Below are 12,464 nucleotides of genomic sequence, written 5' to 3'. Positions count from 1 at the left end.
GATGGCCCGTACTATGCTTGAGCGTTCTTCATTACCTCGACGTTTTTGGGCTGAGGCGGCGTCTACTGCTGTCTACATTCAGAACATGTCTCTTACGGCTGCTCTTCCAGATAAAACTCCATATGAGGCTTTCCATGGTGAGAAGCCCTCTGTTGTTCATTTTTGGATATTTGGTTGTTCGACGTATGTTCATGTGCCAAAGGAGCATCACTCCAAGTTAGACTCGAAGTCTCAGCGCATGACTTTTCTCGGATACAGCACTGTGTCCAAGGCATATCGTCTTTATGATCCTCAAGCCGACAAAGTTGTTGTGAGCCGTGATGTGGTGTTCGACAAGACTCCTACATCTTCAGCGGGGAGTGGTGAGCTTCTTCTCCCTCCGCCTCCCTCTGCTTCTGTTACACCTCCACTTGCGGATTTTCAGTCAGATGATGATAACTCTGCTCCTCCTCCAGTGAGTTCGAGCAGATCTGTGCATGGATGGTACTATCAAACAGTTCGTGATTCTGGGTTACGTGAGCTTCCTTCTGCTCCTCCGCCTGGTTCTCTCAAGCGATCTTCCAGAGTTTCAGGGAAACAAATTCATGAGGGCTACATGTTTGTTAACTATGCTCTTATGTCCTCTATCATTCATGGTCCTTCTGATCCCACTTCTGAGGACGAGGCTCTTTCACATGAGCCTTGGCATCGTGCTATGCAGGCAGAGCTGGATGCTATTGAACAGAATGACACTTGGATTTTGGTGCCTAGGCCACTGCAGCGTAAGGTGATTGGTATGCGATGGATCTTCAAATCGAAGTTCCGAGCTGATGGTAGATTAGGCAAGCACAAGGCGAGGGTGGTCGCCAAGGGTTATGCTCGGCACCTTGGAGTCGACTTCGATGAGACCTTCGCTCCAACGGCCCGGATGACTACCATTCGCACAGTTCTTGCTCTTGCAGAACATCATAGATGGCCCGTATTCCAGATGGACGTCAAGTTGACTTTCCTGAATAGAGAGCTTAGACAGGAGGTTTATGTTGATTAGCCGCCAGGATTTGTTGTTCCAAGCAAACAGGATCAGGTGTACCGGCTGAAGAAAGCTTTATATGGTCTAAAGCAAGCTCCACAGGCTTGGTACCAATGGATTGATGAGTTCTTTCAGAAGCTCGGCCTGTGCTGTTCTCATGCAGATTCGAACCTTTATATCCTTCTTGAGAGGGGGTTGATTGTTATCATTGTGGTCTATGTTGATGACCTCATCATTACAGGTTCTTATTCTGTGAGGATCCGTTCATTCATGGACGCTTTGGAGACAAAGTTTGAGATGACGGATCTTGGCCTTCTGCATTATTTTCTTGGCTTTGAGATTTGGCAGACCCCGAAGGGCCTTTTCTTCTCTCAACAGAAGTACACAAGGGAGATTCTTAACTGATTTCAGATAACTAGATGCAAACCAGTATCTTCTCCTATGGATACTAGTGAGAAGCTTTCTCTTCTTGATGCTTCTCCAGGGATTGATCACGGACAGTATCGAGTTCTCGTCGGCTGTTTGGTTTGGTTGACCTACTCCCGATTGGACGTGTGTTTCGCAGTCAGTTTATTGAGTTCTTTCTCATCCAAACCCCGTCAGCAGTATTGGCGGTGTGCTCTCAGAGTTCTTCGGTACTTGCGTAGCACTCTGGACTTTGGTATCTTCTATGGCCAAGGATGCACTCTTCTTGGATGATCTGATTCAGATTGGGCTGGAGATCCAGATACTCGGTGTTCGACCACTGGTTGTGTTTTCTCACTTGGGTCTGGAGCCATTTCATGGAGCAGCCTACTGTGGCGCTTTCCTCGACAGAGGCAGAGTATCGTGCGGTTTGTTATGCTGCATGTGAGGCGATTTGGTTGCGGAGATTATTGGAGGAGCTTGGCTATCCTCCTACCGGATCTACTCTTCTTTGGTGTGACAATCAGAGTTGCATCACCATCGCCAAGAACCCTGTGTTTCATGCTGCGCCAAGAACCCTGTGTTTCATGCTTGTACGAAACACATTGAGATACAGTATCACGATTCACTATGTTCGTGAACGGGTTCTTGTTGGAGATTTGCGTTTGGAGTATATCCTTAAGCGGAGAATGCTGCAGATTTGTTCACCAACCGGTTTCTTAGGCTCCCTTGGCTCCTCATCTTCAACTTCTCGGAGTATGTTCAGCATCTGGTGCCGAGAGGGAGTGTTAGCACATTCATCTCTAGTTTCCGCCCATGTTTGGTGTCCTTTTTGGTTCCTTTTTCATGGCCCCTGACTGTGGGCTGGCCACCCCTTTTTTATATATTTTTTTGAGATTTTTCCCAGCTTGGATGTATTTTCCCAATCGGCTAGCTATATCATGTCCAGTCGACCAGTATTAGCATGTCCAGTCGGCCAGCCCTTCTTACATATACATAAGTGGGCTGGCCTCTCACTTTTCCATCTTGCCTAGTCTTTCTTTTGCTCCCTCACTCATGAGACTCTTTCTGTCTCTTGCTTGGGACTGTATCACTTGAGTATATTCAACATCGTTGCTCCATATCTCTCTCTCTCTTGCACTGTCTACTCAGCACACTCTAGTGCTTATCTGCTTCCGCTCTATGCACTCTTTCAGTCTAGACAATGCTCAAAAGGGAGGAAGCAGTCCATTGAAGGCCATGCATGTCAAACCAGCTAATAATCTATAAGTACCATGACTTGTTATGGCCTCCTATACAAGCTGTCCAAAAACTCGAATGCCATCCTCAAAAAGCAATCATTGTCCACTATGTACGGACGGAAAATGTAGGTGATCGTGTGGAAGAGGGCATCTTGCTCGAGCTCTGACCTCTGTAGACACATGAACGCGTTCTTGAGAGAGCTTAGGACCCAACAACCACCCCACCCCGCCCCCTCCCTCATCAGCACACCACCATCACTTCTTTCGAACCCAAGAGGAGGACACCCACACAATCGATCTCGTGGACCCACCTCGCCCGAGAGGAGTTGCCTCGGACCATGCATGCACATTCCAGTGTTCCCAGCGCCCACGGTTCCCGCAATGACAGCCATGATCCACTCATCAGCTCCAAATCCAGGACATGCTCCACCACCATCAAGCTACCTTTCCACGTGACGTAGCTGAGGGAGACCTCTTGGCCACACTCACTAGCCCCATGCTTTGATATATTGGAGAGTGGTATACTACCATCTATTGGGGGCTGATGCTCCTCTCGTGTTTCATCCATGATGAGATTTCCATGGACATTTTTGTATCACTCCAGTCACATAGTTTTGATTTGTTCTCTTATATTTTATATTCCATGATGAGATATGCCATGGACATTATTGTACTTTGGTCTCATAGGCCCATTGGGTCTTCTCAATAGAGGCTCTCTCTCTCTCTCTCTCTCTCTCTCTCTCTCTCTCTCTCTCAGGCCCTTGGGGTCTTCCATAGACGTTAATATAATATACTATATAACTATCAACTCCATTATGCATAGTATGGACTAGATAGTACGACATCCCGATTCCCCACTAACGTCATAAGTGCCCAATAGTGGGTGTAGAACTCTGTATCAAGATATGCTCTCACACACGCACTCCACACACACACACACATAAGAGCATATATTAAGACAAAGGCCTTCGTACGGAGTTTCTCCCAAACCTTCGGAGATGCAAGGCAGACTCAGCCATAAGGAAGCCTAGCACTAAGGGAAGTAGCAAATAGAAAGAATCAGTACAGCAAAAACAAAGAATTAGCACTAAGGGAATTAGCAAATAGAAGGGGAGTTAATATAACTCTCTCTCTCTCTCTCTCTCTCTCTCTCTCTCTCTCAGATTATTATCGTCTTGGGGGAGGGCATGAGCACAATGATGATACAATGTGTGAGTACTCTAGTGAGAGATGCATATAAGGTGCCTAGAACCTAAACAAGCATAATGAAAATGAAACTTAAGAGGTATACCGTGAAAACACCTACAGACAATAAGGGCATGGTATTTAAGCCTGATAGGGTTGCAGAGCTGTCTCAAGACCTTGTCTGGTGACAAACATGAGGGAGATCCAAGCTTACGGATTGCTAAAAGATTGAAAGTAGCCCCTCGTCCATGAGGACAAGTGTATGTGTGGTTGTCGCATAGCATGGAGGGTGATCTGCTGCCTAGCTTTGGGTCTTTTCTGCATGTTGTCTTCTGAGGGCGTCTAGTAGCAGCTTTGCGTGTGAATCTTAGGATGGAAACTCCGTATGGTCATATCCTATCCTAGCTCACATTTTTAATAGGGCCCTTTATGAAGGGTTTACCTCATCCTAGACTACTCACGATATCATCCCCGTTCATAAAGCGGTAGACCCCTTGTACCTTAAAAACTATTGAACCATCAAGATTGGCCATACATTAGCCAAGATTTAGGAGCAGTCTTGGAGGCCCAGATTAGTGCATGAGTAGAGGGACAAATGAGCTTGAGGAAGTGATCTCTATAGAACTGCATCTTCGGGGGAAGATCCGAAGGTGTGATCCATGTGCAGTGGGTGTAGAGGCTGAGAAGATCTAACCGGATAACCCAGTCGGTGTCCTCATGAGAGAGTTGGAGAAAAGGGGGGTCCAAACTGTACTGAAGGGGTGGGAGGCGGTCCATGTGGAGCCCATACCCTGAAAACCAAGTGGAAACTCGGGCATACCAGATTCAAGTCCCGTTCCCTGCACTTCAGTGCCATCATATGAATCATGTGTGGTCCACTGGAACTGGAATACTTCTTCCAATGATAAGGGAGGAACACGCATGAAATGTGGTGCTCCTTCAAATGAAACTGCTTCAACTTGATATAGATAATCCATGTTGCATAAAGCAGAGAAGCCAACCTGTAACGTGTACAAAAGCCGCGACCGTGCTCCAAAATGTGAAACAAGGAGCAGCTGCCCCTCCTCGCCATCCTTTTTACAAAGATTCTGACCAAAACATCAAAGACAAAATCACCAAAACCAGGGTAAGGATCAACACTGTTAATTTTCATGGCACCTAGACTCCAACTGCAAGACAAGGGCACATCAGTCACCACCAGCCTTACTAGAACTTACTTGAAAATCTGCCAAAATAACTGGATGGGTTGGAAGCAAGGCAAGCAAGCTGTTTGCACCCTGACAAGTAGAAAAAAAACATGCATAAATCCACTCATGTAGAAAGCATAGAAGTATTTTCAATTCCTTTTAATAGCTCCCTCTGCATTCAAATGGGTAACTTCATAAATGAGGTTGAAAATTTTCCAAGGCTGAAACTACCCACCTCCCGTACATTGTTGTCACTTGCATTGGCCAGCCTAAATAGTGTGTCGTAGAACTGAAGAGACAAACAGAAAAGAGTAATGAAAAGAATCTTTATAATGTTGGAATGCTCAAGCATCCCACAATTCGAGCACATGGAATCTCAAGCATACCTTAATGTTCTTGGATATCAATATTCCCGGCAGATGCTGCTCATCTGTTGGTTTGCCGATTCGCTCAACTATATTTACCTGAACAAACAGTAGCTGGCAGCTTAAGCACTGCACTCTTGATGAAAACAGCATATAAGTTGTTCTTAAGAAAATTGCCTCTGTAAACTGCATTTGATGATGACACCCTGAGTACTTACAGAGGCAGAGATCGTTTGCCCACCAATCAAGCCACATTGCCAAAGAACCTGTAGCATAACAGAGGTCTTGAGCATGCAGTATCCCATACAGCACGGGAACTTGAACTAGCATTGAGATTTGCACATGAATAGCACAGAATCCTACTTGTGAGTCTTGAACAAGTTCTCGATTCAGATAGGTTAACCTAACTCGTGAAACAGGATGATCAAGCAGCTTTGCTACCTGTAATTGAGAGAAAAAAACCTAAAAGCTGACAGGGCAAACAACATAGGAGTTTGGAAACCTAACAGCAGCTCTAACAGTTAAAAAAACAAACAGAGGTTTAGCACCATGGTTAAAGTCACTCCACCTTTGCACGAAGTGAAGATAGATATTCATTTGTATGAACTGTCACGTCAAATCGAGTTGCTTGCTTATTAGCTGTACTAACCTGAAAAGCACCAAATATCACTTGATTACTATCACACACAGTCAGTCGATTTGTGTATTTAGATAAACTGCCCCATACCCCTAATATAAAAGGCCTTCCTTGGAAAGATGCAGTGTGAGGAGGAATCAAGCGTGGACATCTTCCTTCACATTTGACAATAAAAATCTGCAACACAGAATTGAAAACAAAGCTTAACAAGGAAGGTAGACCCTTCCAAGATCTTATATAGCCAAAAGATTTCAGAACTTATTTTTAATCATGGATGCAGCATCGTGATGGCATCTAGACCCCTACATGAGGCAAGCATATGTTCCTTCCATACAGGACTCATATTCTACCTTCAGAATTCTGAGGCAACGCTCAACCTGATGAGCTTCTCCCACAGACCAGGAAGTAGCATCAGTATCGAGAAACTGGCATTCATATATGTTTGTCCCTTCACTGGATTTAGAAACAACGGAATCTTTCTCTTCCATCTTCTCTATGCCTTCACTGATCCCTTCACCCATGCTGCAGCTGGCTATGCTACTGCTTTCTGAGGCCTCACTCGATTTCGCTCCTCCAACATCAAGAGCTTTCATCAGGAACTCCATGCACTTGTCGATAAATCTTTGTCGTATTCCAACAAGATCTTCTTGGAGAGTATCGCATAGAGAAGTATGGATTTCTCTTAGAAAGTTGATACTTTGGTCAATGATAAGTTCCTGTGGTGAGCACAGAGCTATCTGCCAAAGGTATGGCAAGCCAACAAGGTCCAAATCATGTGTGACACGAACATCCTCCGTTTGAGTAGCCTTGAGCTTCTCCTTGTTCTGGTTCACCCACAAGAACAACCTTAAAAAACACCTGAAAATTCAATCAAATAACCATCAAAGTTACAGATACATTTTCAAAGCTTTGAACACATCAAATACTATTTCAGACACTCAAAGCATGCATGAATTACCTCCAGGCTGACTCAGACAAAGATGAAGGATCAAGGCTAGTTATCTTCTTTGTGAGAATGTTTGTTTGTGCATCTAAAGTCAGAAGAGTCCACTTGCCAAGTGCTTCACAAAACCAACCGAAGCCACTCTCTTTGTCTACTCCACATGCAGGAGCCTCAATCATGCAGTTCCATAGCCTCTCAGTTGTGTCATATGAGAGGCTCACACCACTGGACTGCCATATCCTCACAATTCAAGACTATGTAAGAACATTCAGAAAACACAAATCCATACAGCACCAATAGCAAAGCACAGTTTAAAAACAAAATTCAAATTGCTGGCTTTGCTTGAGACAACCAAAAGCAAAAAGGCTTATCAATTTTTCTTACCTGCAATGCAAAAAGCAGGAAATCAAGCCTTTCCTTGACTTGCTCATCGTGCGAGTAGTAGGGGCATACAGTCTCATGAGATTTGACTTCAGATCCATTCCCAGTAAAACACGAGCGAGCTCTAGTCATGTACTTTTCAAGGCTGCTAACAACCTACGCATCACATTATTGACCTTAGCAAGTCTACCGAATAGAATGCAAGCTCCACCAAGAGCTACATAGTGAAATCAGAATTCTCTCCAAAAATATCAGTAACAAGGCCAATAAGTCAAGCAGTACTGACCATATTTAATAAATCGTGATCCTTTATTAGCTGTTGCAGACGCATCTGCCGAGAAATTTCATCCTATAAAGTTATCAAATCATCAAAAAAAATCCACACCCCTAACAGCTACCCATAAAAAATTGCTTAGTAGGAGCAAAACATCAGCACAAATAACTGGAACCAGACAGATAAATAAAAATCTCAAAACCAAAGTGATTGATTACATGTATCGCAGTTTAAAAGTGTTAGCAGTCATCTCCTGTCTATACACTATGTCAGGGCCTCTGTTGTGGGTGTGCCCACCCAGTTTTGGAGTCCCCATTTTTTCCTCACTTCCATGTATTTTTCCCATTTCTTTCTGGGTGTGGGAGGGCTGTCGGCTACCTCCATTTGCTGGCCGACTGATGGTCTCTGACCCGACTTGATGTTCTGCCCTGGCCAACTGCCCATTTGCTGGCCGACACATGGTATTAGAGCCCCAGGTGGCTTGAAGCTTGGAGACAGTGGGACATTGAGGGTTTGCTGATTTAGGTGCTGAGATTGGAGACTGTTTTGGGCTGTACGGGACTTCCAGGCACATGACTCCTTGCCATGACTTCTTTCAAGATCTGAAACGGCAGTCACGTCGCATTTTCATTGGTGACAATTCCACCATGCCGATACACAGTGAGGGCCGGATGGAGATCATTCCCGATGGCAGAGGGCACTTAGTTTTCATCTGTTGTCAGTGCATGAGGTGTGCAAGACTGGCTTCCGGGTGGAGTTTGAGGAGTATTATGTTGCTCTACAGGACCGCGAGACTGGCCAGGTTGTTTGGGAATACGGAGTGGAGAATGGTATATACAAACTCTCCGCACTCTCCTCTTTGACAAGTTCTCAGATTGGTGATTTGTGGCACTTTCGGTTTGGCCACTTGAATGTGGATGCGCTGCGGCGAGCTTTCCAGGACCAGATGGTGGTTGGCTTGCCAGATGTTGGCAGCAGGCAAGGACGCTGTAGTTCTTGCATTCGTGGTAAGCAACACAAGGAATCTTTTCCAAAGCAGGCTTCCAAGCGGGCTTCGAAACCCTTGGAGTTGGTACACACTAACTTGTGTGGACCTATGCAGACTACATCCTTGGGAGGTTCTTTGTACTTTATGCTGCTTATTGATGATTGTTCCAGATTCACATGGGTTTATTTCCTTTCACAGAAGGACCAAGCTTTTGCTCGGTTCAAGGAGTGGCATGTGATGGTGGAGAAAAAGTCTAGCTTGCAGGTGAAGACTCTTCGGGCAGACAAAGGAGGAGAATTTTCTTCCAATGCTTTCGTGAGATTGTGTGTGGAACATGGCATCAAGCGGGAGCTGGCCAATACAGGTTCGCCGTCAAAGAATGGAGTAGTTGAACGTAAGAACAGGACTGTGGTGGAGATGGCGAGAACGATGCTCGAGCATCGTGATCTTCCTCGTCCGCTTTGGAAAGAGGCTGTGGTAGGGATGTGGTCTTTGATGAGCATGTTCCGGTTTCCACTGTTGATGAGCCGCCACTTCTTGGAGACCCAGAAGATTCTAATGATGATTCCCAGTCGATCGTTCTAGCTGGACAGCCGCAGTCAGTTGAGGAGGTTAAGCCCACAACGGGAGATGAGTCCCCGCAACAACAGGAGGCTCTCCACCTTCTATTCGAGTACCCAGGTGGTTGGTGGAAACCCTTCGGGAGTCAGGTGTCACGGAGCTTCCCTCCAAATGGACCATAGAGGACGGACCTCGAAGATCGCAAAGAGTTCATGATAAAAGTCATTCAGCGGAGCTTTTACAGGTAAACTATGCTTTGATGTCTCGTATCATGCGGAACAAAGAGCCCACTTCCGTCAAGGAAGCCCTTGCACAGGATACTTGGAAGAAAGCCATGCAGGTGGAACTGGATGCCATTGAGAAGAATAACACTTGGGAGTTGGTACCGAGGCTATCGAAACGGTCTGTCATTGGTGTCAAGTGGGTCTTTAAGACCAAGTATACATCAGATGGGTCAATGGACAAACACAAAGCCAGACTTGTGGCTAAGGGTTATGCTCAGCAGCCTGGCATCGACTATGAGGATACCTTTGCACCGACAGCGATGATGACCACGATTCGGACCGTTCTTGCCCTTGCTTCTTCTCAAGGGTGGCCCGTATATCACATGGATGTTAAATCTACGTTCCTTAATGGTGACCTGCAGGAGGAGGTGTATGTTGAGCAGCCTCCAGGCTTTGAGGTTCCAGGATCAAAGAGGATGGTTTACAGGTTGCGGAAGGCCTTGTAAGGTCTTAAGCAAGCTCCCAGGGCTTGGAGTCAGAAGATTGATTCCTTCTTTCTACCGATTGGATTTCAGCGATCGGTTTGCAGATCCCAACGTATCTCTCTTTCGGAAACGCGGCATGGTCACATTGATCATCCTTTATGTGGATGACCTCATTCTCATCGGCGGTCATATGGAGCACATTGCAGTGATGAAGGCTGCTTTGTCAAAGGAGATTGAGATGACCGATTTAGGCTTACTCCACTTCTTCTTGGGATTGGAGATCTGGCAAACCCAGAGGGGGTTCTTTGTCTCTCAGCAGCGGTATGTTCATGAGTTGCTTGAGGCCTTTGGGATGGAGAACTGCAAGCCTATCACGTCACCGATGGACCCGAACACGAAGCTTACAGTGAATGATCCTTGTGAGCCAGTTGATGCCGGTTCATTGATCTGGCTACTGAACACCAGATTGGACTTGAGCTTTCCTGTAAGGCAGTTGAGCTCATTCATGCAGACGCCGTTGAAGTCTCATTGGGACACACGATTGCGGATCTTGCGGTACCTGCAGGGGGTACAAAGGATCTTGGACTCTTCTACACCGCTGGAGGTGACTTGAAGGAACGAGTACGACTCCAAGGATGGAGTGACTCAAATTGGGGAGGAGATCCAAACACGAGGCGATTCACATCAGGATACAGTTTTTCCCTCAGCTCCAGAGCGGTTTCATGGAGCAACAGAGGCAACCGACTATTGCCTTGTCATCAACAAAGGCAGAGTACAGGGCTGCTTGTGGGACTGCTTGCGAGGTTGTGTGCCTAAGGAGATTGCTTGTTGGCGACTGTCACGACCCTGTGCTTTTCTCTGGACAAGATGCAAGTGTGCATGGGGACATGGTGGACAGTGTGAATGGCATCAGTTTGGAGTTGAAAATGAAACCCATGTGTGGACAACCCCAAGTGTGAAGGGGACAGAGATTTAAAATTTAAAAAGGTTTTATAACCTTTGGTGGCCAAAAATTAAAGTTAAAAAGGTTTTAAAACCTTGGGAGGCCCCTAGGTAATTTATAGAGGCTACTCTACTTTTGGGGGGGGGGGGGGGCACGCCTCTTTCTCTCTCATGCTTTTTGGGAGAAAACAAGGCTGGCGGGCTGTGCTTCAGGGCTGCGCTTCAGGCCTACTGTGGCTGATTGGAAGGACTGCAGGTGGGCAGCGCTACTCTTGCTTTTTGGAAGGAGTTACTGGCGGGCTGCTCTGAATCATGGAGAGGCGCAGCTGAATATCATTCAACGCCTGCTTTTTGGGAAGAGTTCACGGGCTGGCTGCTGCGCTACAGAGAGCAGTATGCCAGGCACTTGTTAAATCTCTCTCTTTGGCTTTTAGAGGGCTGGTTGGCTGCTGCGCTGCAGTGTATACAGGCGCCTATTGAATCTCCTTCTTCTGTGCTTTTGGCAAGACACCGGCAGGCTGGAATGCAAGCGCACAGGGCTGAAACACGTGCTCTTTTGCACAGAGTCAGGCTGCAGCTTACAGGCTGGTTTCTCTGGACACACAGGCGGCCAGTTGTGTGCTTTTTGGAGGGCGGCATGTTTTTGCAGAAGGGAGGGGCTGGTTTCCTTGGACTCTCAGGCGGCCAGGACTGCAGAGGTACACGCAGCTTCTTGAAGGCAAACTTGGGCTGTCAGTGCAGCGCAGCGCACAAGGTCTTGTGCAAGTGCTTACAGCTGCTGGCGAGTTGAACTGCTTGCGCAGATGGTCATAGGGCTGGTCCGCAGGGGGATAACACTGCAGAAGACCATGCAGGCCTTTGGCAGTGCATAGGAGACTCCAGTTGGACTGTAGTAGTGTACAGCTCCTTTCACTCATAGGTGGCTGCTAGACAGAGGTGCACAAGTGTGCTGATCCTCCTTGCAACAGGGATGTTTTGAGACTGTTTATGGGTTGTTTTGCTTGGCTGCAAGTACACTCTGTACATGGATTATTGGCTGCAAGTATAAGGTCACCTGGTAGTGTTTCTTGGCATGGGAGTGATGCAAGCTCGCAGGGCTGCGTGCTCATGGAGCAGATTGTTTTCGTCCTGCTAGAAAGGAACAGAGGGACCTACAGTTATGGGCAACTCTATGTTTCTAGATGTTTCATGAGGGAACAGGTAACTAGATGTATGCCGTTGTTGGCACTGTTGTTGAATGGTGCCATGAATGGTTCTGTATGGAAACAGGACAGAAGTTTCAAAGGGAAACAGGCCTAAGGGTTTCATGTGGAAACAGGTTCTCGAGGAAACGTGTTTTTGGGTTTCTCCAGGAGATAGGTCACATGCAGGCAGAAGGTACAGAAATGGACACATGTTTGGTACAGCCTTGCTACTGATTGGGCAGGGGACAGGGAATCCATGACCGAGATGGATAGTACCCTTGGAAGGTAGAGAGGGTTGGTACAGGTGTGTCGACTGTATGGTATGTTGTGCTGTGATACGAGTTCTCTTTTGAGAGACAGTTTGGGAGTCTTATGTTGTGATGCAGAAGCATTGGATGTGTCAGGGTGTGATGCTGTTCATAGGGTGCGAGGCTATGGATGGTTGTGGCAGTC

At 46.5% G+C, this 12,464-nt stretch overlaps 1 protein-coding gene across 6 annotated transcripts in view; it reads right to left on the bottom strand.

The window, feature by feature from the left end:
• Positions 1 to 12,464, bottom strand: part of LOC147610103 (uncharacterized) — a 59,643-nt gene that overhangs the window by 39,764 nt on the left and 7,415 nt on the right. For 4 of the 6 annotated variants that reach the window (XM_086786952.1, XM_086786953.1, XM_086786954.1 and 1 more), the window contains 12 exons: positions 7,640 to 7,702; positions 7,357 to 7,509; positions 6,988 to 7,202; positions 6,380 to 6,887; positions 6,120 to 6,206; positions 5,961 to 6,041; positions 5,756 to 5,833; positions 5,611 to 5,658; positions 5,414 to 5,491; positions 5,263 to 5,316; positions 5,058 to 5,117; positions 4,842 to 4,928 (listed from right to left, as the gene is read on the bottom strand). In XM_086786952.1, coding sequence (XP_086643078.1) covers positions 4,842 to 4,928; positions 5,058 to 5,117; positions 5,263 to 5,316; positions 5,414 to 5,491; positions 5,611 to 5,658; positions 5,756 to 5,833; positions 5,961 to 6,041; positions 6,120 to 6,206; positions 6,380 to 6,887; positions 6,988 to 7,202; positions 7,357 to 7,509; positions 7,640 to 7,702 — 1,512 coding nt within the window. The remainder of the gene's footprint in view (positions 1 to 4,841; positions 4,929 to 5,057; positions 5,118 to 5,262; positions 5,317 to 5,413; positions 5,492 to 5,610; positions 5,659 to 5,755; positions 5,834 to 5,960; positions 6,042 to 6,119; positions 6,207 to 6,379; positions 6,888 to 6,987; positions 7,203 to 7,356; positions 7,510 to 7,639; positions 7,703 to 12,464) is intronic. The other 2 variants (XM_086786955.1, XM_086786957.1) reach the window with 1 other exon arrangement.

This window comes from Cibotium barometz, chromosome 50 (genome assembly GCF_041138505.1).
Source record: "Cibotium barometz isolate CiBa-2024 chromosome 50, ASM4113850v1, whole genome shotgun sequence".
Lineage (NCBI taxonomy): Eukaryota > Viridiplantae > Streptophyta > Polypodiopsida > Cyatheales > Cibotiaceae > Cibotium > Cibotium barometz.
The sequence above is the reverse complement of the archived record's forward strand: the minus strand, read 5'-3'. Positions and strand labels throughout refer to the sequence as shown.